At 42.5% G+C, this 27,393-nt stretch overlaps 1 protein-coding gene across 1 annotated transcript in view; it reads right to left on the reverse strand.

Moving 5' to 3' along the window:
- Positions 1-27,393, reverse strand: part of LOC110506445 (immunoglobulin superfamily DCC subclass member 3) — a 121,171-nt gene that overhangs the window by 83,468 nt on the left and 10,310 nt on the right. Inside the window, exon 2 of the mRNA XM_021586057.3 lies at positions 26,323-26,628. Coding sequence (XP_021441732.3) covers positions 26,323-26,628 — 306 coding nt within the window. The remainder of the gene's footprint in view (positions 1-26,322; positions 26,629-27,393) is intronic.

Here is a 27,393-nt window from a genome sequence, read left to right on the forward strand (position 1 = left end):
GTTATATTACTGTCATGTTAACTACAGTACGTTATATTACTGTCATGTTACCAACAGTACGTTATATTACTGTCACGTTACCTACAGAACGTTATATTACTGTCACGTTACCTACAGTACGTTATATTACTGTCATGTTACCTACGTTACGTTATATTACTGTCATGTTACCAACAGTACGTTATATTACTGTCACGTTACCTACAGAACGTTATATTACTGTCACGTTACCTACAGTACGTTATATTACTGTCATGTTACCTACGTTACGTTATATTACTGTCATGTTACCAACAGTATGTTATATTACTGTCATGTTACCTACAGTACGTTATATTACTGTCACGTAACCTACAGTACGTTATATTACTGTCACGTTACCTACAGTACGTTATATTACTGTCACGTTACCTACGTTACGTTATATTACTGTCACGTTACCTACAGTACGTTATATTACTGTCACGTTACTTACAGTACGTTACGTTATATTACTGTCACGTTACCTACAGTACGTTACGTTATATTACTGTCATGTTACCTACAGTATGTTATACTACTGTCACGTTACCTACAGTGCGTTACGTTATATTACTGTCACGTTACCTACAGTACGTTATATTACTGTCACGTTATCTACGTTACGTTATATTACTGTCACGTTACCTACAGTACGTTACGTTATATTACTGTCACGTTACTTACAGTACGTTATGTTATATTACTGTCACGTTACCTACAGAATGTTATATTACTGTCACGTTACCTACAGTACGTTATATTACTGTCACGTTACTTACAGTACGTTACGTTATATTACTGTCACGTTACCTACAGTACGTTACGTTATATTACTGTCATGTTACCTACAGTACGTTACGTTATATTACTGTCATGTTACCTACAGTATGTTATATTACTGTCACGTCACCTACAGTATGGTATATTACTGTCACGTTACCTACAGTATGTTATATTACTGTCACGTTACATACAGTATGTTATATTACTGTCACGTTACCTACAGTATGGTATATTACTGTCACGTTACCTACAGTATGTTATATTACTGTCATGTTACCTACAGTACGTTATATTACTGTCACGTTACCTACAGTATGGTATATTACTGTCACGTTACCTACAGTATGTTATATTACTGTCACGTTACCTACAGTATGTTATATTACTGTCATGTTACCTACAGTATGGTATATTACTGTCACGTTACCTACAGTATGTTATATTACTGTCACGTTACCTACAGTACGTTATATTACTGTCACGTTACCTACAGTATGTTATATTACTGTCACGTTACCTACAGTACGTTATATTACTGTCACGTTACCTACAGTACGTTACGTTATATTACTGTCACGTTACCTACAGTATGTTATATTACTGTCATGTTACCTACAGTACGTTATATTACTGTCACGTTACCTACAGTACGTTATATTACTGTCATGTTACCTACAGTACGTTATATTACTGTCACGTTACCTACAGTACATTATATTACTGTCACGTTACCTACAGTACGTTATATTACTGTCATGTTACCTACGTTACGTTATATTACTGTCATGTTACCTACAGTACGTTACGTTATATTACTGTCATGTTACCTACAGTATGTTATATTACTGTCACGTTACCTACAGAATGTTATATTACTGTCACGTAACCTACAGTACCTTATATTACTGTCACGTTACCTACAGTACGTTATATTACTGTCATGTTACCTACAGTACGTTATATTACTGTCACGTTACCTACAGTACGTTATATTACTGTCACGTTACCTACAGTACGTTATATTACTGTCATGTTACCTACGTTACGTTATATTACTGTCACGTTACCTACAGTACGTTACGTTATATTGCTGTCACGTTACCTACAGTACGTTACGTTATATTACTGTCACGTTACCTACAGTACGTTATATTACTGTCACGTTACCTACAGTACGTTATATTACTGTCACGTTACCTACAGTACGTTATATTACTGTCATGTTACCTACGTTACGTTATATTACTGTCACGTTACCTACAGTACGTTATGTTATACTACTGTCACGTTACCTACAGTATGTTATATTACTGTCACGTTACCTACAGTACGTTACGTTATATTACTGTCACGTTACCTACAGTATGTTATATTACTGTCACGTTACCTACAGTATGTTATATTACTGTCACGTTACCTACAGTACGTTACGTTATATTACTGTCACGTTACCTACAGTACGTTATGTTACTGTCACGTTACCTACAGTACGTTATATTACTGTCACGTTACCTACAGTACGTTACGTTATATTACTGTCACGTTACCTAGAGTACGTTACGCTATATTACTGTCACGTTACCTACAGTATGTTACGTTATAATACTGTCACGTTACCTACAGTACGTTACGTTATATTACTGTCACGTTACCTACAGTACGTTACGCTATATTACTGTCACGTTACCTACAGTATGTTATATTACTGTCACGTTACCTACAGTACGTTACGTTATATTACTGTCACGTTACCTACAGTATGTTATATTACTGTCACGTTACCTACAGTATGTTATATTACTGTCACGTTACCTACAGTACGTTACGTTATATTACTGTCACGTTACCTACAGTATGTTATATTACTGTCACGTTACCTACAGAATGTTATATTACTGTCACGTTACCTACAGTACGTTACGTTATATTACTGTCACGTTACCTACAGTATGTTATATTACTGTCACGTTACCTACAGTATGTTATATTACTGTCACGTTACCTACAGTACGTTACGTTATATTACTGTCACGTTACCTACAGTACGTTATATTACTGTCACGTTACCTACAGTACGTTACATTATATTACTGTCACGTTACCTACAGTATGTTATATTACTGTCATGTTACCTACAGTACGTTATATTACTGTCACGTTACCTACAGTACGTTATATTACTGTCATGTTACCTACAGTACGTTATATTACTGTCACGTTACCTACAGTACATTATATTACTGTCACGTTACCTACAGTACGTTATATTACTGTCATGTTACCTACGTTACGTTATATTACTGTCATGTTACCTACAGTACGTTACGTTATATTACTGTCATGTTACCTACAGTATGTTATATTACTGTCACGTTACCTACAGAATGTTATATTACTGTCACGTAACCTACAGTACCTTATATTACTGTCACGTTACCTACAGTACGTTATATTACTGTCATGTTACCTACAGTACGTTATATTACTGTCACGTTACCTACAGTACGTTATATTACTGTCACGTTACCTACAGTACGTTATATTACTGTCATGTTACCTACGTTACGTTATATTACTGTCACGTTACCTACAGTACGTTACGTTATATTGCTGTCACGTTACCTACAGTACGTTACGTTATATTACTGTCACGTTACCTACAGTACGTTATATTACTGTCACGTTACCTACAGTACGTTATATTACTGTCACGTTACCTACAGTACGTTATATTACTGTCATGTTACCTACGTTACGTTATATTACTGTCACGTTACCTACAGTACGTTATGTTATACTACTGTCACGTTACCTACAGTATGTTATATTACTGTCACGTTACCTACAGTACGTTACGTTATATTACTGTCACGTTACCTACAGTATGTTATATTACTGTCACGTTACCTACAGTATGTTATATTACTGTCACGTTACCTACAGTACGTTACGTTATATTACTGTCACGTTACCTACAGTACGTTATGTTACTGTCACGTTACCTACAGTACGTTATATTACTGTCACGTTACCTACAGTACGTTACGTTATATTACTGTCACGTTACCTAGAGTACGTTACGCTATATTACTGTCACGTTACCTACAGTATGTTACGTTATAATACTGTCACGTTACCTACAGTACGTTACGTTATATTACTGTCACGTTACCTACAGTACGTTACGCTATATTACTGTCACGTTACCTACAGTATGTTATATTACTGTCACGTTACCTACAGTACGTTACGTTATATTACTGTCACGTTACCTACAGTATGTTATATTACTGTCACGTTACCTACAGTATGTTATATTACTGTCACGTTACCTACAGTACGTTACGTTATATTACTGTCACGTTACCTACAGTATGTTATATTACTGTCACGTTACCTACAGAATGTTATATTACTGTCACGTTACCTACAGTACTTGACAGTATATATAAATACGTGGTGTGTATAGACAGTATATATTTTGGAAGGAAAATGGTATGTACAGTAGTAGGTATATTAGGATAAGCTATGTGGCGAATACAGTATATGTACAGTACATACATGTACAGTATAATGGAGAATATGAAAGCAGGTGCTAGTGCCCTTTGACCCAAAATCCCTCCCTCCACTCGCATTCCAACCCAGAAATTTCATCTAATTGGTTCTTGTGGAATACCATTGCAGACCCAAGTGGCCTGATCCACACACAACAGTCTAGTTTTTAACCCTGTCCAATTCAGCTGCATTGTCCCAGTGTGCCAGAGGACCCAAGGAGGGAAAGGGAAATCCCAGACCCGCTCTCTCTCCCCATCCACTCCTACCTTCTAGTCAGCTTAAGAGAGACTTTCCACTCTAAACATTCTCATCTCACAGAACACAGCTAGCGACAGTACTGAGCAAGCAAAGATCTTACGTTTCATTTCAGACTCGCCTTCATAAAGACAGAGGAAGTAATCAACATATAACCAGATAGATATGGATACAATATGAAGTCCTGCCCTGATCAAACACAACTGCTAAAAAGTTCTAAGCTGGCTCTGATGTTGTCGTTCAGCCAACAAGTATGAAAACGACAGCAGCGAAGATGGCCGACCAACTGCCTTTGTACATGAAAAGCGATGTATTCCCACTGACTAACCGTTCAGCCAGCTTGGAGGAACATTAAACCATTGGAACAGATCTCTGGTGACAGCGTGACAAATCAATGTTTTTCTCGGTGTGTGAGAGACTGTTGGTTTGGCTCTGGCCTTTCACAATTCCAAACGGAGGCCGTGGTGTTGGTGTTTGGGGAAAGGGGTCAGGGACTGTGGCAGGTTAGGACCACTTCATTCACTGCCAAAGCCAAGGTCACTGCAGCTGCCCTGGGGCCATGGGAGAGGGGGTTGCCCCCCACCGACTGGGAAATGGGAAGAGAGTGAGAGAGGAGGAGGAGCGTTACGGGGGAGGAGGGGTATTCTGCCCCAGTGCACACACAGAGGTCACCGTTTTCCAGCTGGACCCTCCCCCTCTCCCCCTGACCTCTGACCTTCCCATTTCTGAGCATATGCAGAGACAGAGTGGGGGAAGGGGCACAGAGTGGGAGGGGAGAGAAAAGCACCCATCTACCCAGGACAGAGCAGAGCACAGTAGTGAAGAATGACAAAAGGGGGCCTCAGTCAGCAAGTCAGTCCTTCCGTCAGTCAGTCAGTCAGGAAAGAATAGCGCTATGGTCATCCTCACAAAGAGGAGCCAACCAGAGGGCCTGGATTTGTTCTGAACAGCATCTCACCCTGTTCCCAGCCACTCCACAGACTTCAATTCACCCCAACAATGGCTGCTGCAACTCTCTCTCTCTCTCTCTCTCTCTCTCTCTCTCTCTCTCTCGGAGGTAGCCAACATAAAGGGGTCTGCGGCTGAGGCCCAGAGAAGGGGAGTGAGGCACTTGGTTGACTGTGTCCTGTCCTATCCTCTCTGTGTCAGATTAGCGCTGTCGCCTGCCTGTCCATCACTCTGGTCTAAGACTGGGCTTTGTCCCTCTGGTTCATGTGAAGAGGTGAGTAGAGGAGAGCCCATCCGCCACTTCCTGGTCTTGGTATAGACAATGTGGCTGACTGTGGGCTCATGTGGGGAAGAGAGAACGGCCTGTGGGGCAGTGGGGCCAGAGAGACAGACAGACAGAGTTGAAAACAGGAACAGCACCAGATAGACAGACAGACAGACGGTGTCTGACCAGACACATCCTCTATCACCTCCTCCTCCCCTCCTGACACTCCACGTCCTCTTCCTTTCACTCCTTTATATGTCTTTACCAATCTCACAGTTTGTACAAAATGTCCGCCAAAGGGGAGGACAGGAAGAGGGAGTTTTTATTGGTGGATGGTGCTGGCCCTGTAAAGCTTTTTAACTGCCTTTTTTTGTCCGTAAAGGCAAGTGTAGTCAAGTGTGGTGATGGGGCAGTGGGGAGGGGCCTTTTGAAATAACTGCCACAGAGAGTTGGCAGGGCCCCTAGTGAGACATTACATCACAGAACACACACAAGAGTAGACATTGGACAGTAACACTGGTAGTGATCGGTGTATCTGGACCATCACACACTATGGGAAATGTTTTTTACTGTCAACACAAAACAGACACTTAGGAGGGCAAGCCAGCAGGCAGGCAGGCCGACATGCACAGAAACATACACACACGTGTGCACAGACACACACGTCACGTGCCTGCCCGCATGCAGTGCTCACACGCACAGATCAAATTCCCAAATAACCAGATGTCAACATTTCAGACTATCAGACTGGCCCTCAGAATCAAAACACAGTGGAAATCTGGTAAAAAAAAACACTGGGCCAGACTACAGCCCTCTTGTCTCACCTCTGACCCCACCTCTGCCCTTTTCCCTCTCACCTCCGACCTCTATTACTGAGGAATTCCCCCTATGGGCCTTAAAACCAGGGAGAAGGAATTCTCAACCCCCTTTTCTTTTGTTTGTTTGAGAAAGGGTGGTCCAGAGACATCCGGACCAAGACAGAATTCATTAAAAGGATACCACCCCGTCATGTGCCTCCCACGACCACAATGGACCTGCATTTTTTATTTGAACCAAAACCCAGCTGCATGCAGACGCTCTGATGGTCATGGTCAAGGTTAGAGCCTTTCATCAACGATTGGCAGAGTCAACTGAAAATACATATATTTTGACACTGGCTCTATTTTCTTCAAATGAGCACATTTACAACAACACATTTTCTGAAATCATGTTGAAATGGGTAATTGGGAGAAATATTTAGGGCAATCTGGAAGGAATAATCTCCACCAGAGTACTTCGAGCTGCACAAAGGATAGCCGATAGTGGAATTGGAAGAATTTGACATCTAAAATATTTACTTCCAAACCATTAGAGACCTTTCTACCAGCCTTGAGACTGAGACTGAAGCTTGAGTGACAGCGGCTTTTCTTTCTGATCCCATCTCAAGTCAATCAGTCACATTCCTCTTCCCACCTCTGGTATGGAACTTGTTAGCAGAGAAGGGAGGGGGAGAGGGAGTGGAAGAGCGACAGAGAGAAAGATAGCTGATGAGAGAGAGCGAGAAGGTTTGAGACAGGAGGGAGAGAATGAGGAAGAAAGAGAGAGAGAACACAAGAGCGAGAGAATGAAAGATAAAAGAGAGAGCGGGGAGGGGAGGGGGTGATATTCCTGCCTGGCTCCTCGCTCTTGTCTCTGTGCGACAGCTATTGCCACTTCATCTTTGATTTACAGATTATGGGAGAGAGATAGAGATTTCAGCTACACCTATACCTGCCATCCCCTGGCGGGCGGCCACGTCACAGATCTGCAAACACATCGTTGTGTTTTCACAGTGCCCCTGTCGCAACAGTGCTGGGGTCTGCTGTGCTGTGGGAGGCTAGCCCTGGGTGACAGGACAGGACAAGGTTATCCTCTGAGACATGCAGCTGTTTTCCAGGTGTCTCTCTCTCTCTCTGCGGTAATTTCTCTCTTCTGAAATAAGTTTATTATTAGTTATTGAGGTTGCTGGCTCTTTGCCAGATTTCCCTTCCTCTTCTTTGCACACAAGTAGGAGGGAAAGAAAACATATATCTGCAATTAGAACATCTACACTTCCCAGTTATGAATGTGATCCGCAAATATAGAAAACATATACATCATAATGCCACTTGTGATAATATCACTCCTCGAAAAACATATGAAGGGGGATCTCAATCTTGTTGAACATGAAGCAGCGAGGCGAGGAATCAGGGCACTTCTGTTTGAGCAGTTCAATCTCCCAGGCAGTATGCTGTTCAGCCAATGCACTGCAATCAATGCGTTTGGGTCTTTATGCATATATGATATCCTCTTTTAAGTTCCTTCAGCTTACTGTGAGGCATTGTTTACACAAGCAGATATTTAGAGAGCAGGATAACATCAAGCCACAGCCACACTAACTGAGCAATGCTGCTTTCATAGTGTTTACACCCCCCCCTCCCCATACAGTATGACTGTTATAGCCCTGCTCTGCACACCTGGAAATCCCATGACCTGTGTCAGCATAGCCCAGGCTCAGTTGTACAGTAGCTCCTGCCATTCAGACAATACAGTACTAAACAGACTCTAATGGTCATTGTGTTGTTCTGCAGCTCCGCTCAAGGTTGCATACCATAGGATTCCTCTCTATGGAATGAGAGGCCTTCCAGGGAACGTTCCAAGGATCCTTCCAGGGCTGGGAGAGGCAGCTGAGGGAGCTGAGAGCCAAGGCTGGCAGCTACAGACTAGGGAACGGAGCCTGAGTGAGCGGAGGGATGGATGGGTTGGAGGTACTGCAGGCTAGCACATGGCCTACCCTAGGGCACTTTACTTAAGGCACCTCTTCGAGTGAAATGGAGATGCAGAGCCTCCATTGTATGTCTCCTGTGGCTTGACAGCTGAGGTAGAGTTAATTCAAACACTATCTTCTTCCGGACACGTATCACATCAGCACCATGCAGGGTGTGAAATAAACAGGTAAAAGGATAATACCAATAGGAAAAAAGAAGCTCCCAGATCTGCGATGTGTCATCTTAAAGAAATAATAGAAAATTCTAATTTCTTGATCCCGCTGGGGGACTTGGGCAAGCAGAGGCGTTTGTAAGTACAATTGCTTCAAGTGTTTTTCCTAGGGATCATTTCACATGGCTGTTTGTTTGGCCTCCAGATACAAATGCATAATGGAGCCAAGGCACACACAATGGAGACAAGGTAAATACTATTTCCAAGAAAGCCACGAGGAGAGAGAAGAGGAGAGTGCTCTTCCATATCCGGAATGTCCTGCTTTAGATTAAAACAGGCATTGAGAGTATTGGCAGATGAATCACAGTGCCTGTGTTCGACCTGTGCTGTTCTATTTCAATCTATTACGCCTCATTGACTGCCTTCAAATACATCTTATGTGATCACTCATGATTTCTACGCAAACAACCCATGACTGTTTTCCCTTCCCAGAAGTCTGTTGTTTGCCAAGACATTTTCAGAATAATTTTTCACAGTAATATGTCCCTTGGCTAAATGCACTTGAAGATATATCATAAGGATTTCTTAAAGTTGGTTATCCCCTGACATGTATGTATAGGGCCAAATAACGAAAATGGGCTCGGTATACATGAATTCATAAAGCTAAATAATGAAATGATCCAACTTATCTTCAACACATTGGCATCAATTTAACTCAGATCTGAGTTCTCCACCTGGGAGGTAGATTAGATAGACACCTGTGAAGACTCTGCGGGCATCCAGAGCTCTGAGCCCTTCAGCCCAGCTCAGCATTACAGTCAGAGAAATCATATTATACCTCAATCTCCCAAGAGCAGAGAGAGATATGACCATGCACAGCAGGGTAAAATAGACACAGTAATCTGCACAGTGCTAACCACATTGGTCCTTAAAATGCTATATATGTCTGTTTTCCAAGCAGGGACGTAGGCCTTTGAAAAAGAGGAAAAAGGGGCATGTCATGTTGCATTTTCTCACCGAGGTGAATTGCAGAGGCAGTGGCAGGAGCTCTCAGCAGCACCTCTCTCATTGTGGCTGGGGAGAGGAGTGGAGAGGAGGCTGGAAAGGGGGCGGGGGCACGCTGTCCTGAGTGGTAACAGAATACTGGTGTGTGTGTATGTTGTGTGTGTATGTAAAGAAATTAGATTTATTTATTTTAGTGAGTGAAGGAAGGATGAGCGCAGTCCCCAGTGAGAATTAGCAGTCACCAGAGACAAGAAGAATGACAGGGGTAAAGCCTGTCGCAGGCGCGTGCGTCTCAGTCGAAACAGAGCATATATTTTGCCGACATTTTGTGGCGTTTTTGTTTGTTTTGGTGTTCGGCAGGGTTTTTTCCGTCTGTTTGAGCACACACATTTTATCTTTAGGCAAGTCGAAGTTCGGTAGACGAAGACCACGCCCCTTCGTCTGTGATTGGTCAATAGTACCACTCCTAATAGAAGTGGGAACTATGGACGGGATTCTTCAATTAAGTCATTCAATGAGAGATGACTAGTTTTCATTCAAGTTCTTTCACTTGTGAAATACTGAAGTAAATATCTAACTAAGACCTCCTTGGCAACAACTTCAACATTTCTGACCGATTTCTTGATTTATCTTAGATACATTTTGGACTATTTTGAGAAAATGTATACTGGCTATGTTGTTGCAAACAGTATTATTGCCGTTCTTTCCCCATTTTTCCCGCAAAGGTATTTTAAGGGTGTATGCGAGGCACAGGCATTCGATTCGCTTCCTAGTTCTGCTTGGAGCAAAACGAGCCTAGTATGCAGGTGCCTTTACCCTGCTGCCTCCATCACAGATCACTCTCTGAGACCTGAGACCTGTTGTTGTTAGCTCCATTAGGAGAATTACTCTCATTATGTGTCTGTCTACAAAGCATCTGTTGCCTTATATCTACCCACATTGTGAAAGAAAAAAACCCACTGGTGTGGTCTACAATCTCTCTCTCTCTCTGAATTAAATTAAAGGGGCTTTATTGGCATGGGAAACATGTGTTAACATTGCCAAAGCAAGTGAGGTAGATAATATACAAAAGTGAAATAAACAATAGAAATTAACATTAAACATTACACATACAGAAGTTTCAAAACAATAAAGACATTACAAATGTCATATTCAGTGTTGTAACGATGTACAAACGGTTAAGGGTACACAAGGGAAAATAAATAAGCATAAATATGGGTTGTATTTACAATGATGTTTGTTCTTCACTGGTTGCCCTTTTCTTGTGGCAGCAGGTCACAAATCTTGCTGCTGTGATGGCACACTGTGGAATTTCACCCAGTAGATATGGGAGTTAATCAAAATTGGGTTTGTTTTCGAATTCTTTTGGATCTGTGTAATCTGAGGGAAATATGTGTCTCTGATATGGTCATACATTGGACAAGAGGTTAGGAAGTGCAGCTCAGTTTCCACCTCATTTTGTGGGCAGTGTGCACATAGCCTGTCTTCTCTTGAGAGTCATGTCTGCCTACGGCGGCCTTTCTCAATAGCAAGGTTATGCTCACTGAGTCTGTACATAGTCAAAGCTTTCCTTAAGTTTGGGTCAGTCACAATGGTCAGGTATTCTGCCACTGTGTACTCTCTGTTTAGGGCCAAATAGCATTCTAGTTTGCTCTGTTTTTTTGTTAATTCTTTCCAATGTCTTTTTGTTTTCTCGTGATTTGTTTGGGTCTAATTGTGTTGCTGTCTTGGGGCTCTGTGGGGTCTGTTTGTGTTTGTGAACAGAGCCCCAGGACCAGCTTGCTTAGGGGACTCTTCTCCAGGTTCCTCTCTCTGTAGGTGATGGCTTTGTTATGGAAGGTTTGGGAATCACTTCCTTTTAGGTGGTTGTAGAATTGAATGGCTCTTTTCTGGATTTGGATAATTAGTGGGTATCGGCCTAATTCTGCTCTGCATGCATTATTTGGTGTTCTACATCTTACATGGAGGATAGTTTTGCAGAATTCTGCATGCAGAGTCTCAATTCTCTCTCTCTCTCTCTCTCTCTCTCTCTCTCTCTCTCTCTCTCTCTCTCTCTCTCTCTCTCTCAAGCCAATTTCCCAGCAGGAGGCCCAGTGTATTGTGGTTCTATTGAGACAGTCTCCTGACCTGTGCAGCCCAGTCATTGAGCTGAGTGTCAGTGGGAAGTGCAGCAGAAGGGCAGTTTCAAAGGGCCGGGCTGGTGGAGGGAGGAAGGGGGGTGAGGGGCGGGGTTTCACCCAGAGACAAAGGAAACCCGAGGGAGATGGAAGGCTGGCGCTTCAGCGTCCACCCAGTCAGGAGGCTAGGATGAATGGGAGGGTTACGGAATAGCATCTCCTCCAACTACTCCCACACATACACACAATAATAATCAACCAACGCCTGGGAACACACACACACACACCATCGCCCAATACCTGGGAAAAAAACATTTTAAAACTGTTACAATGTGTCAACACACTCACCACTCTCCATAGTGTTATTGTTTACCTCTGTGGCGGACGTTCATGGCAATATCCTTCACATATAGAAAGAGATTCAATTAGTTTATTCCCCCACAGATCTACACAATGAAGGTTAAAGAAAGCTGTAAAAATCTATAAAAAATACAAAAACTAAGATGTCTTGATTTCATGTCTTCACAGCCCAGATTTAATAGTTGGCACCTTTGGCAGTCATTACAGCTGTGAATCATTATGGGTAATATTCAACCTTTGCACAACTCTTAGGGCAACATAGGTCTACTGTTTTTTGTAAACATTGCTCATACTCAGTACATTTTAGCTGGGAATAATTGATGGACAGCAATATTCAAACCTTGTCTCAGATTTTCAAGCAAAATTAAGTCCGGACTGAGACTGGACTACTCAACACTCAACACCTGTTGGAAAGCCATTCTGGTCCGTTTGGTATAAACATTTGTGTAATTGTCTCTCTGAAAAGGAAAACTCTCTCCCAGGGTTAGGTTTACAGAAGACTGAGGCTGGTTGTCTTTACATTTTCTTTTTACCTGGGCTTTGCTCCTTGCAAATTGATTCTGATCCTAACAAAGTCCCAGGTCCCTGCTGATGGCACGGTGAATTGTTTGGTTGATTTCACATTGAATTCACGTTTGACAAATGTAAATCAAAACTCGATGTTGAACTGACGTCTGTGCCCAGTGGGTGAAGCTTCACTAATTACACCCCCCTTTGCAGGACAACACTGCTTGCCTGTCACTGGGCTTGTAAAAGCAACAGAAAAATGACCCCAAAGTAAAAATTGAGCATGAGCCCCAACACAGACAAAAACATGAGGATATATACTGTATCCTCCAACCACATCTCCCCCCACATACACACATAATAATAATCATCCAATACCTGGAAACACACACCACAGCCCAATACCTGGAAAAACCTTTTAAAGCTATTACAATGTGTCAACACACTCACCACTCTCCACAGAGGGCTTTCTGGGTGTCTGACTGAGTAAGTATAGTGTTATAGTTTAGCTCTGTGGCTGGCTAACATGCCAGTATTCTTTACATTGCACCCCTCCTCCTGTGCTAAGCTAAGCTACAGGAGTGTTTTGCTAGCACAGACTGGAATATGTTCCGGGATTCTTCCAATGGCATTGAGGAGTACACTGGCTTTATCAATAAGTGCATTGATGACATTGTCCCCACAGTGACTGTGTATACCCCTACCAGAAGCCATGGATTACAGGCAACATCCGCACTGAGCTAAAGGGTAGAGCTGCCGCTTACAAGGAGCAGGACTCTAACCCAGAGGCTTATCAGAAATCCCACTATGCCCTCCGACGAACCATCAAACAGGCAAAGAGTCAATACAGGACTAAGATCAAATCGTACTACACCGGCTCAGATGCTTGTCGAATGTGGCAGGGCTTACAAACCATTACAGACTACAAAGGGAAGCACAGCCGAGAGCTGCCCAGTGACACAAGCCTACCAGATGAGCTAAATTATTTCTATGCTCGCTTCGAGGCAAGTAACACTGAAACATGCATGAGAGCATCAGGTGTTCCGGGCGACTGTGTGATCACATTCTCCGCAGCCGATGAGAGTAAGACCTTTAAACAGGTCAACATTCACAAGACTGCAGGGCCAGACAGGACATGTACTCTGAGTGTCTTCACTGACATTTTCAACCTCTCCCTGTCTGAGACTGTAATACCAACATGTTTCAAGTAGACCACCATAGTCCCTGTGCCCAAGAACACTAAGGTAATCTGCCTAAATGACTACTACTAATGTCTGTAGCCAAGAAGTGCTTTCAAAGGTGGGTCATGGCTCACATCAACACCATTATCCCAGAAACCCTAGACCCACTTCAATTTGCATACCGCCCCAATAGATCCACAGATGATGATCTCTATTGCACTCAACACTGACCTTTCCCACCTGGACAAAAGGAACACCTATGTGAGAATGCTATTCATTGACTACAGCTCAGTGTTTAACACCACAGTGCCCTCAAAGCTTATCACTAAGCTAAGGACCATGGGACTAAACACCTCCCTCTGCAACTGGATCCTGGACTTCCTGACAGGTCTCCCCCAGGTGGTAAGGGTAGGCAACAACACGTCCACTACGCTGATCCTCAACACAGGGGCCCCTCAGGGGTGCGTGCTCAGTCCCCTCCTGTACTCCCTGTATGGCCAGGCACGACTCCAACACCATCATTCAATTGGCCGATGACACAACAGTGGTAGGCCTGATCACCGACAACGACGCGACAGCCTATAGAGAGGAGGTCAGAGACCTGGTCGTGTGGTGCCAGGACAACAACCCCTCCCCCAACGTGATCAAGACAAAGGAGATGATTGTGGACTACAGGAAAAGGAGGACAGAGCACGCCCCCATTCACATCGACAGGGCTGTAATGGAACAGGTTGAGAGCTTCCAGTTCCTTGGTGTCTACATCACCAACAAACTAACATGGTCCAAGCACACCAAGACAGTTGTGAAGAGGGCACAACAAAACCTATTCCCCCTCAGGGGACTGAAAAGACTTGGCATAGGTCCTCAGATCCTCAAAAGGTTCTACAGCTGCACCATTGAGAGCATCCTGATGGGTTGCATCACTGCCTGGTATGCAACTGCTCGGCCGCCGACCACAAGGCACTACAGAGGGTAGTGCATATGGTCCCGTTCATCACTGGGGCCAAGCTTCCTGCCCTCCAGGACTTCTATACCAAGCGGTGTCAGAGGAAGGCCCTAGAAATTGTCAAAGACTCCAGCCACCCTAGTCATAGACGGTTCTCTCTGCTACCGCACGGCAAGCAATACCGGAGTGCCAAGTCTAGGTCCAAGAGGCTTCTAAACAGCTTCTACCCCCCAAGTCATAAGACTCCTGAACATCTAATCAAATGGCTACCCAGAATATTTGCATTGCCCCCCCACCCTTTTATGCTGCATTGTCGGAACTAGAAGCACAAGCATTTCGCTACACTCGCATTAACATCTGCTAACCATGTGTATGTGACAAATAAAATTTGATTTGATTTGCTACTACTCTCTGTTATTATCTATGCACAGTCACTTTAATAACTCTACCTACATGTACATATTACCTCAATTACCTCTACTATCGGTGCCCTCTTCACACTGACTCTTTACCGGTACTCCCTGTACATAGCCTCGATTTTGTTAGTTTACTGCTGCTCTTTAATTATTTGTTACTTAATTATAATTTCTTTGAGGTATTTTCTTAAAACTGCATTGTTGATTAAGGGCTTGTAAGTATGCATTTTACTGTAAGGTCTACTACACCTGTTGTATTCAGCTCACGTGAACAATAAAATGTGATTTGATTTGATTGCTCCAAGGCAAAGTGGTGGCATCCTTTTTGATCTTGAGGAATTTACGGATATCTTGGATATTGACTACTACAATTATCTTCTCAATGCCAGTGGAGGCTCCTCAGATGAGGAAGGGGAGGACCATCCTACTCAGTGAATTTCAGCAACATTTTAATAGTGAAACATCATCTTTTTTTTTAGATAAAACTATACTAAATGTATTCAAGTAACCAAATAACTGATTAAAACACACTGTTTTGCCATGAAGATTTACAGTAGCCTCAATAGCACTCGCTTGGGTACATTGACTTCAATACAAAACCTTTGATATGATTTAAGAGGAACTGATAGTTACGTTCACCCAGATGACAGCCCTGCAGCGCTGTTACAGGTAGCCTCTCTTTCTCTTCCATTCTGCTCCTCTTTTGTCCCTGCAATCTTCTATTTTATAAACTCTCATTCAACATCCCAGCGTAAGGCTGGGAGGGAAATGACCCATGGCAATCACAGAGTTAAAAAGTAGTGCTAAAATACTGAAGCGGGGGAGGTTCTACAGTGTAACTGTCTGGGATACTGTATGTATAGAAAACACACACAAATGGTAGTCAGAATGGAGTTGTACCTATTGTCTATTTTCACCTTCACTCTTCATGTTTGGCCTCTCCTTTTCTCCACCCAACACCCCACCGTGCTTCTCTTGATCCCCCAGGGTTACCCAGGTCAATTATAGACTCAGAGCCTGAATGGGCCCCAGAATTAAAATAAATTATAACTTAACAAAGCTTAAACTCTTTCCAATTAATGCATAAAAAGGGGGACAAAAGCCTGTCATTTCGATTGATCCTATTTTGTAAGCGAGGGCTTTTATGATCAGTTGCCTGGTGACAGGCGTGCGGGGTATAAAAGGAGGACCATTCAGTAAACCGCTGGTCCGACCGGTCTACTATACTGAGCACTGTAATTAATTGAAATGATGAAAAGCTTCCTGAGCCTAAGCTAATGAGGAACTCCAAGAGAAACAGGAGGGAGAGATGGAGAAGGAGAGGGAGAGAGGCAAAGCCATCAAAGAGATAACATTTACAAAAATAAGTGTTTCCTGGACGGCTGGCCAATTGAGCGGGCCGACGGGGAGCCCATGCTGCACCAGCTCCCAGCAGAGAGCGCACACACATGGCAGACAAGTAAATAAGAAGAACAATTTATGGTGGATGGGGTTGAGGGCCGGGCGGGACACTTTATCTGAGGGGGACTATAAAGAGGCTTCACTAATCGCGCCACCATTTGCATGGCAGCACTGCCTGCCTGTCACTGGGACTGCCACAGAGCCGTGGTGCAGGGAGCGAGGCTGTAATGCAGCACAAATTATCCTAAAGTACAAATTGAGCCCCAACACAGACAAATACACGAGACAAAAAAATAACCTTTGATCTTTAGAAGTCTTGAGTAACGAACCTCTCTTTAAAGGAGAGAAAAAAGGTCTCCGCTTTCTTCCCGTCTCAAATGTATTTCTCTACTGGTGGGCCCTAAAAGGATAAAAGAGATCTGAAATGGTTCAAGCCTCTCTCATATGCTAAACTGCCCCTGCTGGAGGTTGGCTATTAGTGTCTTCCCTAGGAGAGGCCTGCTGCACTGACAGAACATAACCCAGCACTCCTGTCTGCCTCTGTGTTCCTCCCTTCCTTATAGCTACTTCACTTTCACACTTCCTGTAACACAATCCTCTGCACCAAGTATTTAGACAACCCCCCAAAAGCGCAATACAGGAACAGTTGAGAGCGGTAGAGGCATCTAACAGAAATGGAAACATTCAGAGGCTGATAACATAACATCATCGTAGCATTTTTTCACTTCCCATCAACACTTCTTCCCTGCTCTCTACTGGCTGGATATATGTGGACAGACAGAGAGGCCATGATGGTGTACACTGAGATTATCAATGTGTAGTTCAAACTCTGAAAGGGAGGAAGGTGTGAGAGACAACTCCCCTCCTTCACCTCTCCCTCCTCCCTGGGAGGAAATAAGAGCACAGCTGTTTCACTTTTGCCACATCTCTTCTTATGTCTCCTCCAGTGAGTGAGCCAGGGTTGATGCCTACTGCGCTTCATCCAATAATTTATATATACACTAGATGACTGAAGATACCGCGCATCCATCTTGGCACTGCCCCACCGTTGTAAATAATATTTTGGAAGCTATCGAAATTCATTCATTAATGTCTACATTTGTTTTTGCCAAGTTTATTCTATTACGAACATCTTAATGCATACTTTTAAATTATATTATGTGAGCTAAACACAAACATTTTCCTTAAGTAAGTATAATTTTGAGAGATGTAATGTTACTGTCCTTACTACAACAACATAAATACTTAAATACATGTAATTTTGTCCTTGAAACATTAATTGAAATACTGTAGAATTGAATTCATTCCTGTTGAGGACCGCTCTACTGGGGAGTACCAATATGGCCGACCGGTGGCGTCAAGGCCCCTCAATGGCCAATACATAGCATCAGCAATCCAGGGATTATATACATCATTGGCTCCATCTAGCAGGGAATCCCTCCAGTCCATCACAGTCTTTTACTAAAGAATAAAATACAAACAAACAAAGGCTCCTACTGGATGATATATAAAAATAAAAAAAAGAACTAGACCCACTGCTTTTGAAGAAGGAAATTGATTTTTTTTTGCTTCATGTGATAACAATACCCAGTGTGGATTGTTCAAGCCCCTCATGATGTGTAATGATTCATAGATCAAACTCCATATCTAGCAGGGCATCTGTACGTGCTGCTATCAAAGGGACATTGATTCTGGTTTGTAAGCCCAGAAGCATTTCATGTCTGTGACAGTGCACCCAGGAGCACACAGAGACCTTTACTGACACGAGGCAAAAGACATGAGAGGATCATGCTTTAACCACCATTTCCCCAAACAACAATAGACATGACCACGCTTTGATGGGCAACATGGGACGTTGGGGCTGTGAATTCCTGCGGAGCCAATTTGTCCGTTCTCTAGCTGGGCATTTCCATTGAAAAGGACCCATTAGCACCAACATATGAAGCTTTTAGGAGCATATCAAATTGGGTGTCAAATGACAGCTAAGAGTCTATATTTGTGGGGAATAAAGGCATAGATACATTTTCCAACAATTTTCCATCTTAAAAAGTTTGGCATAAGTCATGCATTTTATTTGTGGATAAACAGAGGGAAAAGGGGTCTTAGAAAACACCCACCAGAAAAAGTCTTAAAAGGTATCAGAAATACATCAAAACCCAATAATGATGATGTAAAGACCCCTGCAAACTAATATCAACACTTATATTTAGTTTTGGAGAAATTATTTTCCTTCTGTAAGTTTAAGAAATATTGCCTTGTGCCTTGTAATTCCTTTACCAAAAACCCACATATCTTCACGCTTTAAGATATTTTCAAATGTCTCTACCTAATGAGAGAGGATAATGAAATCTTACAGAAGTAACAAGTAAAGGTAGACCTATCAATTAGTTAGTGTTTTTACTGATATCAATTTTGTTAATGAATTATTGAGTGATTAAAACTCGTTATTCCATTATCAAATCAGTTATGGAATTACTGCAAATGAATTGGCTACAATGGGAAATCCTAATAGTCACAAACCACAGTTGGGTCACATGCTACTGTCCTCCCTTCCACTGGCATACTGTTATGTTCAGCTCATAACTGTTTTCTTTGTGTTTCTGTTGTCTGGTGGTCAAACCAAGAGTGTTAAAACAGTCTGAGTCTGGACAACTCCTACCTCTCTCTCTCTCTCTTTCTGCCTCTCTCTCTCTCACTCTCCAGTTAATGTCACCTCTGCAAGCTCTTACTGACACCTACCCGTGAGCCCCTCTCTTTCCATTTCCTGTAACCAGCATCCTCCCCCACTGAGCACTGACCAACACTGGACGTCCATGGATGTTGAAACGTAGTTGAAACGTAGTTGAAACGCGGTCAGTTCACCCATGGCCTTGATGTTAACGTCCACAGATGGACGGCACTGGACCAAATCTTAACCTATCATAGACGTATATTTCACAAGTTTGGATAGTACAGTACAGTGAGTAGAGCACAGTAGAGTACAGTCCAATACAATACAGTAGTACAGTACAATACAGTACAGTGAAGAAAAGTATAGTACGGTAGAGTAGAGTATATTGTACTGTACTCTACTGTACAGAACTATACTATACTTTACTGAACTCTACTACACTCTACTTTACTCTACTGAACTATACTATACTTTACTGTACTGAACTACTATACTGATCTCTACTGTACTCAACTGAACTCCACTCTATCCTACTCTACTCTGCTATTGTACTGTACTTTACTCTACTGTGCTCCAAACTTGTGAAAACATGAAGAGAATGACATTGATATCCATAATAATGCATTTCTGTGTAGTACAGATCAGGGATCCATGATGTAATTCCGTTACCATAATTCCGTTACTATAATTCCGTTACTATAATTCCGTTACTATAATTCCGTTACTATAATTCCGTTACCATAATTCCGTTACTATAATTCCGTTACTATAATTCCGTTACTATAATTCCGTTACTATAATTCCGTTACCATAATTCCGGTACCGGGTGTAAATCCACTTTACTTACTGTAGTTCAATAACCAAAATATATATTTTTAACTCAATGTGTCCTGTCATAGCTGACTTCTCATTCTTTCTGCAGACATCTTTTAATCTTCATTCAGAGCAGATATTTAACAGAGTTTTAAGAAAACGTGGTCGCATAAAAACCTGAGGGAGATTTTACAGTAATTATGTTACCAAAGCTTGCATCTACACTGTTCTTCCACTAAATTAGTTTTTGTGTACATTTTTCCAGTGGAAATTGTTAAAAAATAGTCCTTGTGCATAGAGTTGTATGGTTTGTTAAACTTTGTCAAAGCGTTACCATGGAATTCCGTTACCGTGGAATTGCCCAGCTGTTCTTTTTCACTATGATTGCTTCCTCCTGTCCTGAAGCCTGGTGTCCTGCAGGCTCAGGTAACCAAGTAAATATTCATTAAGGAGAAGGCCCTGCCCTTAGCTTCTCTTTGTCACTCAACAAAGACATCAATTCCCTGAGTCCAGCATCGGCACGCACACACACACGGTTACTATCATATGGTAGGCATGTCAGGACTCCACGGTTCAACATTCCCAGCAGATAAATATCACATGCTTCATTAGAATGGGGCCCTTTCTCAACACCCCCTCCTTAGGGGTCAAAGGCCATAATGTCAGAATGTGACCTCCAGACAATCAGTAATCCTTAAACTGATCAATATGAGTCACAGGGCAGGGGTCAACCATTTAAGTGACCCTGAAGAACAAAAGAGAAGGAAGCCCAGAAGAGAAGAGAACACACTATTATCTTTCAGGAGCAGCCAGTGGTGGAAAAAGCCTTACCACCCGAAGCAATGAGCTTCAACTTGAAGTTGTCTGCACATAACATTACATCCTAGTACATCCTGTAATCAGAGATCTGTGCTGGCCAGGTGTCTACATGAGTAGATTCATTGTGTGACACATGCATTGTATCACTGTATATGAAATGTTGTTCGTAATACCAGCTCTACAGCTGAGCTCTACAGCTGACAAGACAAGACCTAATATTAGCCATCCCCCTCAGCAGTGAATATTCTAATTGGCCCAGGTTTGACCAGGGGTAGGCTGTCATTGTAAATAAGAATTAGTTCTTAACTGACTTGCCCGGTTAAATAAAGGTCAAATAAAAAATAATACTCCTCGGGTGCTGAGCTGTCAGTCAAATCGGGGGACCGATTTTCATTTCACCCCCCCGGTTGTACATCCACTCCACCCTCAGACCACTAAATCATAAATAAGAAGTCATGGAATAGTCAATTCCAGGATTTTCCCTCATGTAAAAGCAGGGAGGTGCTGAAACGGTAACTATGGGCTGACTTTTGAGAGAAAGCCTCCCTAAGGAGGTTTTAAAAGGTTTCTTGTGTCTGGCGGCGCCACAGCGCAGGGATGACTTTTTCCCGTGGCCTGCGAGATGCAGGCCCTCCCCGTCACCACTTAGCCACCTCGGTCCCATTGAGCGGCGAGGCTGCATGGACACAACAGCACAGCAGTGAGCTGTCTCCTTCCTGGCCTGTGTTACACACAGGGCAGGAATCTAAGCCCTCTGCCAGCCTTTGTCTGTCAGTGTGTAACTCGACGCAGCACAGAAGAGCTTTCAGAAACGCTTAACTGTACAGTATCACAAAGGTGCTGCTTTGATTGCTCCCCACGACCTCTGCAAGGAGAGGATGCCTGTGCATTTGAGTTACTATATTGTAGGCAAGTGTGTGTGTGTGTGTGTGTGTGTGTGTGTGTGTGTGTAAGCACAAAGGGTTTTTAAAAGAATACTGCACATTCAACTGACCCATTGTTCTCCAATGTAAGGCAGCGACATATGCCGTTTTTTTTCTTCCACAGAAACACATGGGTTTGTCTATTGTTCTCCAGCACTGCACAGCAATGGAGTGCTGGAGCACACCACATCATCATTAACAAACATATGAAGGTACAGAGTTCAACACAAAGGGTCCTCCATTAGCCGTTAAAGGACAAAGGCTGCTGCACAAGCTTGGAGACCACATCAATTACTGTGGCTGCCTTGCTTAAGACACCACCGACCCTCTGCTCTATGGTCACTTCACTGTTCAGTTAAAACGACCCAAAGCCTCATGAAGCAAGGAGGCAAGACCTTCTGAAAATAACAAGCGCCACATAACATAACACATTCACTTTGAGACTAACTCCAGTGGAGGCTGCTGAGGGGAGGACGGCTCATAATAATGGCTGGAATAGAGTCAGCGGAATGGTATCAAATACATCAAAAACATGGTTTCCATGTGGTTGAGACTAGAGGTCGACCGACTAATCGGAATAGCCGACTAATTAGGTTCCGATTTCAAGTTTTCATAACAATTGGTAATCTGCATTTTTGGACACCGATCATGGCCGATTACATTGCACTCCACGAGGAGACCGGGCAGGCTGACTACCTGTTATGCGAGTGCAGCAAGGAGCCAAGGTAAGGTGCTAGCTAGCATTAAACATATCTTATAAAAAACAATCAATCTTAACATAATCACAGGTTAACTACACATGGTTGATGATATTACTAGTTTATCTAGCTTGTCCTGTGTTGCATATAATCGATGCGGTGCCTGTTAATTTATCATTGAATCACAGCCTACTTCATCAAACGGGTGATTTAACAAGCGCGAAAAAGCACTGTCGTTGCACCAATGTGTACCTAACCATAAACATTAACGCCTTTCTTAAAATCAATACACAAGTATATATTTTTAAACCTGCGAATTTAGTTAATATTGCCTGCTAACATGAATTTCTTTTAACTAGGGAAATTGTGTCACTTCTCTTGCGTTCTGTGCAACAGAGTCAGGGTATATGCAGCAGTTTGGGCCGTCTGGCTCGTTGCAAACTGTGTGAAGACCAACTTCGCCAAACGGGGGATGACTTAACAAAAGCGCATTTGCGAAAAAAGCACAATCGTTGCACGAATGTACCTAACCATAAACATCAACCCCTTTCTTAAAATCAATACACAGAGGTATACTTTTTTAAACCTGCATATTTAGTTAAAAGAAATCCAGGTTAGCAGGCAATATTAAACTAGGGAAATTGTGTCACTTCTCTTGCGTTCATTGCACGCAGAGTCAGGGTATATGCAACAGTTTGGGCAGCCTGGCTCGTTGCGAACTAATTTGCCAGAATTTTACGTAATTATGACATAACATTGAAGGTTGTGCAATGTAACAGGAATATTTAGATTTATGGATGCCACCTGTTAGATAAAATACGGAATGGTTCCGTATTTCACTGAAAGAATAAATGTTTTGTTTTCGAAATTATAGTTTCTGGATTTTACCATATTAACGACCCAAGGCTCGTATTTCTGTGTGTTATTATGTTATAATTAAGTCTAGGATTTGATATTCGATAGAGCAGTCTGACTGAGCGGTGGTGGGCAGCAGCAGGCTCGTAAGCATTCATTCAAACAGCACTTTCGTGCGTTTGCCAGCAGCTCTTCCCTGTGCTTCAAGCATTGAGCTATTTATGATTTCAAGCCTATCAACTCCGAGATTAGGCTGGTGTAACCGATGTGAAATGGCTAGCTGGTTAGCGGGGTGTGCGCTAATAGTGTTTCAATCGGTGACGTAACTCGCTCTGAGACCTTGAAGTAGTTGTTTCCCTTGCTCTGCAAGGGACACGGCTTTGGTGGAGCGATGGGTAACGATGCTTCGAGGGTGGCTGTTGTTGATGTGTTCCTGGTTCGAGCCCAGATAGGGGCGAGGAGAGGGACAGAAGCTATACTGTTACACTGGCAATACTAAAGTGCCTATAAGAACATCCAATAGTCAAAGGTATATGAAATACAAACAGTATAGAGAGAAATATTCCTATAATAACTACAACCTAAAACTTCTTACCTGAGAATATTGAAGACTCATGTTAAAAGGTACCACCAGCTTTCATATGTTCTCATGTTCTGAGCAAGGAACTTAAACGTTAGCTTTTTTACATGGCACATATTGCACTTTTACTTTCTTCTCCAACACTTTTTTTTGTATTATTTAAACCAAATTTAACATGTTTCATTATATATTTGAGGCTAAATTGATTTTATTGATGTATTATATTAAGTTAAAATAAAAGTGTTCATTCAGTAATTGTTGTAATTGTCAATATTACAAATAAATAAATAGGAAATTGGAAAAAAATCGGCTGATTAATCGGTATCGGCTTTTTTGGTCCTCCCATAATCGGTATCGGCGTTGAAAAATCATAATCGGTCGACCTCTAGTTGAGACCACTCCATTGACTCCATACCAGCCATTATTATGAGCCAGTCCTCCCCTCAGCAGCCTCTACTGGAATAAATACAAGCAGTTTGCTTGTAAGCAGGAATTAGGATAGAATTATGGTCAGATTTGCCAAATGGAGGGCGAGGGAGAGCATTGTATGCATCTCTGTGTGTGGGGTAAGGTGGTCTAGAGTTTTTTTTTCTCTGGTTGCACATTTAACATGCTGATTTGAGTTTCCGTGCATTAAAGTGCCCGGCCTCTAGGAGCGCCGCCTCTGGATGAGCGTTTTCCTCTTTGCTTATGGCCATGGTTGCAATGCTTAGCATTTGACGTGAAACTCAAGTCAATCCAAAAAAATACCTTTGTTGCTAGAGCGGAGCCTAGAAAATTAATCTTGGTACCAGCAACCAGCAACAGGGCGATCAGAAACACTTTGAGATTACAGCAGGCACAAGAACGCAGTGTGAACGTCACGTATAAAGGCTTGCTAATAGTAAATTACAGAGAAGAGTACAGATTATGACATTTTACTAGGGACAACACTAAGGGAGGGCAAAATCCAAAATGCTAATGTATCTGTGTAAATAAGGCAAACCATCAAATCCATCTCCCTGGCTCCCTAAGTCGCTCATATTAGGCTCATCCAAACATAATGTGGCTCCAATATTAAAGCTTGGTAAATACAGTAGCCTGTTGGTTACTCTGACTGTATAGCCACGTATCCAGCAGCGGTCGGCTACATGAGAGACATTCTGTAGACATGGGTTGACGAACCCAATGTCAGATTTCACCACCTTCCAACAATAGTGATGCCAAAAAGTTCTGCAGATTTAAACTTAAACCTACATATTATTTAGTTATTGTATTCATATTCATTGTATTAATTGAGTCAAACTTCCTAGCAATCAACAAATACCTCTCCTATTACCAATGTTGGAAATGGCTAATTATGCTTTTCAATAACAGTGTAATAACATGGTACTACCATGGCAGTAATAACCCCGTAGCAAGGTTATTAAAGGAACACCTAGTAAAACTGACTATCCTACCGATCCTCGACTTCGGCGATGTCATCTACAAAATAGCTTCCAATACTCTACTCAGCAAACTGGATGCAGTTTATCACATTGCCATCCGTACTGTTAGTGAAGCACCTTATACCACCCACCACTGCGACCTGTATGCTCTAGTCGGCTGGCCCTCGCTACATATTAGTCGCCAGACCTACTGGCTCCAGGTCATCTACAAGGCCATGCTAGGTAAAGCTCCGCCTTATCTCAGTTCACTGGTCACGATGGCAACACCCACAGGTAGCACGCGCTCCAGCAGGTTTATCTCACTGATCATCCCTAAAGCCAACACCTCATTTGGCCACCTCTTTACAGTTCTCTGTTGCCTGTGACTGGAACAAATGGCAAAAATCACTGAAGTTGGAGACTTTTATCTCCCTCACCAACTTTAAACATCTGCTATCTGAGCAGCTAACCAATCGCTGCAGCTGTACATAGTCCATCGGTAAATAGCCCACCCAATTTACCTACCTCATCCCCATACTGTTTTTATTTATTTACTTTTCTGCTCTTTTGCCCACCAGTATCTCTACCTGCACATGACCATCTGATCATTTATCACTCGTGTTAATCTGCTAAATTGTAATTATTCGCCTACCTTCTCATGCCTTTTGCACACAATGTATATAGACTCTTTATTTTTTTTCTACTGTGTTATTGACTTACTGTTTATTGTTTACTCCATGTGTAACTCTGTTGTTGTCTGTTCACACTGCTATGCTTTATCTTGGTCAGGTCACAGTTGTAAATGAGAACTTGTTCTCAGCTAGCCTACCTGGTTAAATAAAGGTGAAATAAAAACTTACTGGCGGCCTGCACCCTGGCCCTGCGGCTCACCACCAGACCAAAGGAGTTCTGGCCCACGCACTCATAATCCCCTTCATCAGTTGAGCCGTCAGACTTGGTCCTCTGGAAGCGTCCAATCAGCAGAGTGCCGTTGTGGAACATGGTGTAGTATTGGTCAACCACCAGGAAGACTCCGTTCCGCCTCCACTGCGTGGTGATTGGTGGGATGCCGTCCACCTGACAGTGCAGCATGAGGGGCTGTTCCTGCACCGCGATGATGTCACTGGGCTCCAGCGTGAAGGAGAGCTCTGCTCCCGATGTCACACCTACACAAATAGCAGAGAAATACATACGTTACACCTACACAGCTACACAGAAAATACACACAGCGCTCATGAGCAAACAGCCTTAGCAAGCTAGGTTAGAGTTTGGTCTCGAGAGAATTCCTTCATTCACACTCACTAGCAAGAACATGTTTTTCAGCACAGTGACAATGAACGATCCACACCTACAAGCACAAGAGAATAGACAGGTGAATAGACAGGTGAATGTAGAAACAACAGACTGGTCCATCCTTTCTAAACACAGAGCAACCATGGAGTTGTGGTTGCAGATAGTGATGTGTGCTATAGAATAAAAAAGCACAATAACTGTACACAGTGATTACTGTGCATGCCACTGTCTGCCAGCTTCCAGTCCCATAATAAACCACCTTGATGTGCTGTTGACAATCCGCCTACCTATTGCCTTTGAGACATGATGCACTCAATACTGTCTCGTTCTGCTCTCGCAACAAACAGAACACACCGCTGGCTAGTGATGGAGGAAAAACATCGATACAGAAAAACTACTCAACTGTCATACTTGTGTAAAAGTAAAGATACTTTAAAAGAAAATGACTTAAGTAGAAGTGAAATACTACTCAAGTAAAAAGGCAAAAAGTACTTTGGTTTATACTTAAGTATCAAAAGTAAAATGATAACTCGTAAAACGGCACAATTTTATTTTTTAAATGTATTTACGGATAGTCAGGGGAACACTCCAACACTCAGACATCATTTACAAACAAAGCATTTGTGTTTAGTGAGTCT

This window comes from Oncorhynchus mykiss, chromosome 26 (assembly GCF_057628025.1).
Source record: "Oncorhynchus mykiss isolate SJ-2025 chromosome 26, ASM5762802v1, whole genome shotgun sequence".
Taxonomy (NCBI): Eukaryota; Metazoa; Chordata; class Actinopteri; order Salmoniformes; family Salmonidae; genus Oncorhynchus; species Oncorhynchus mykiss.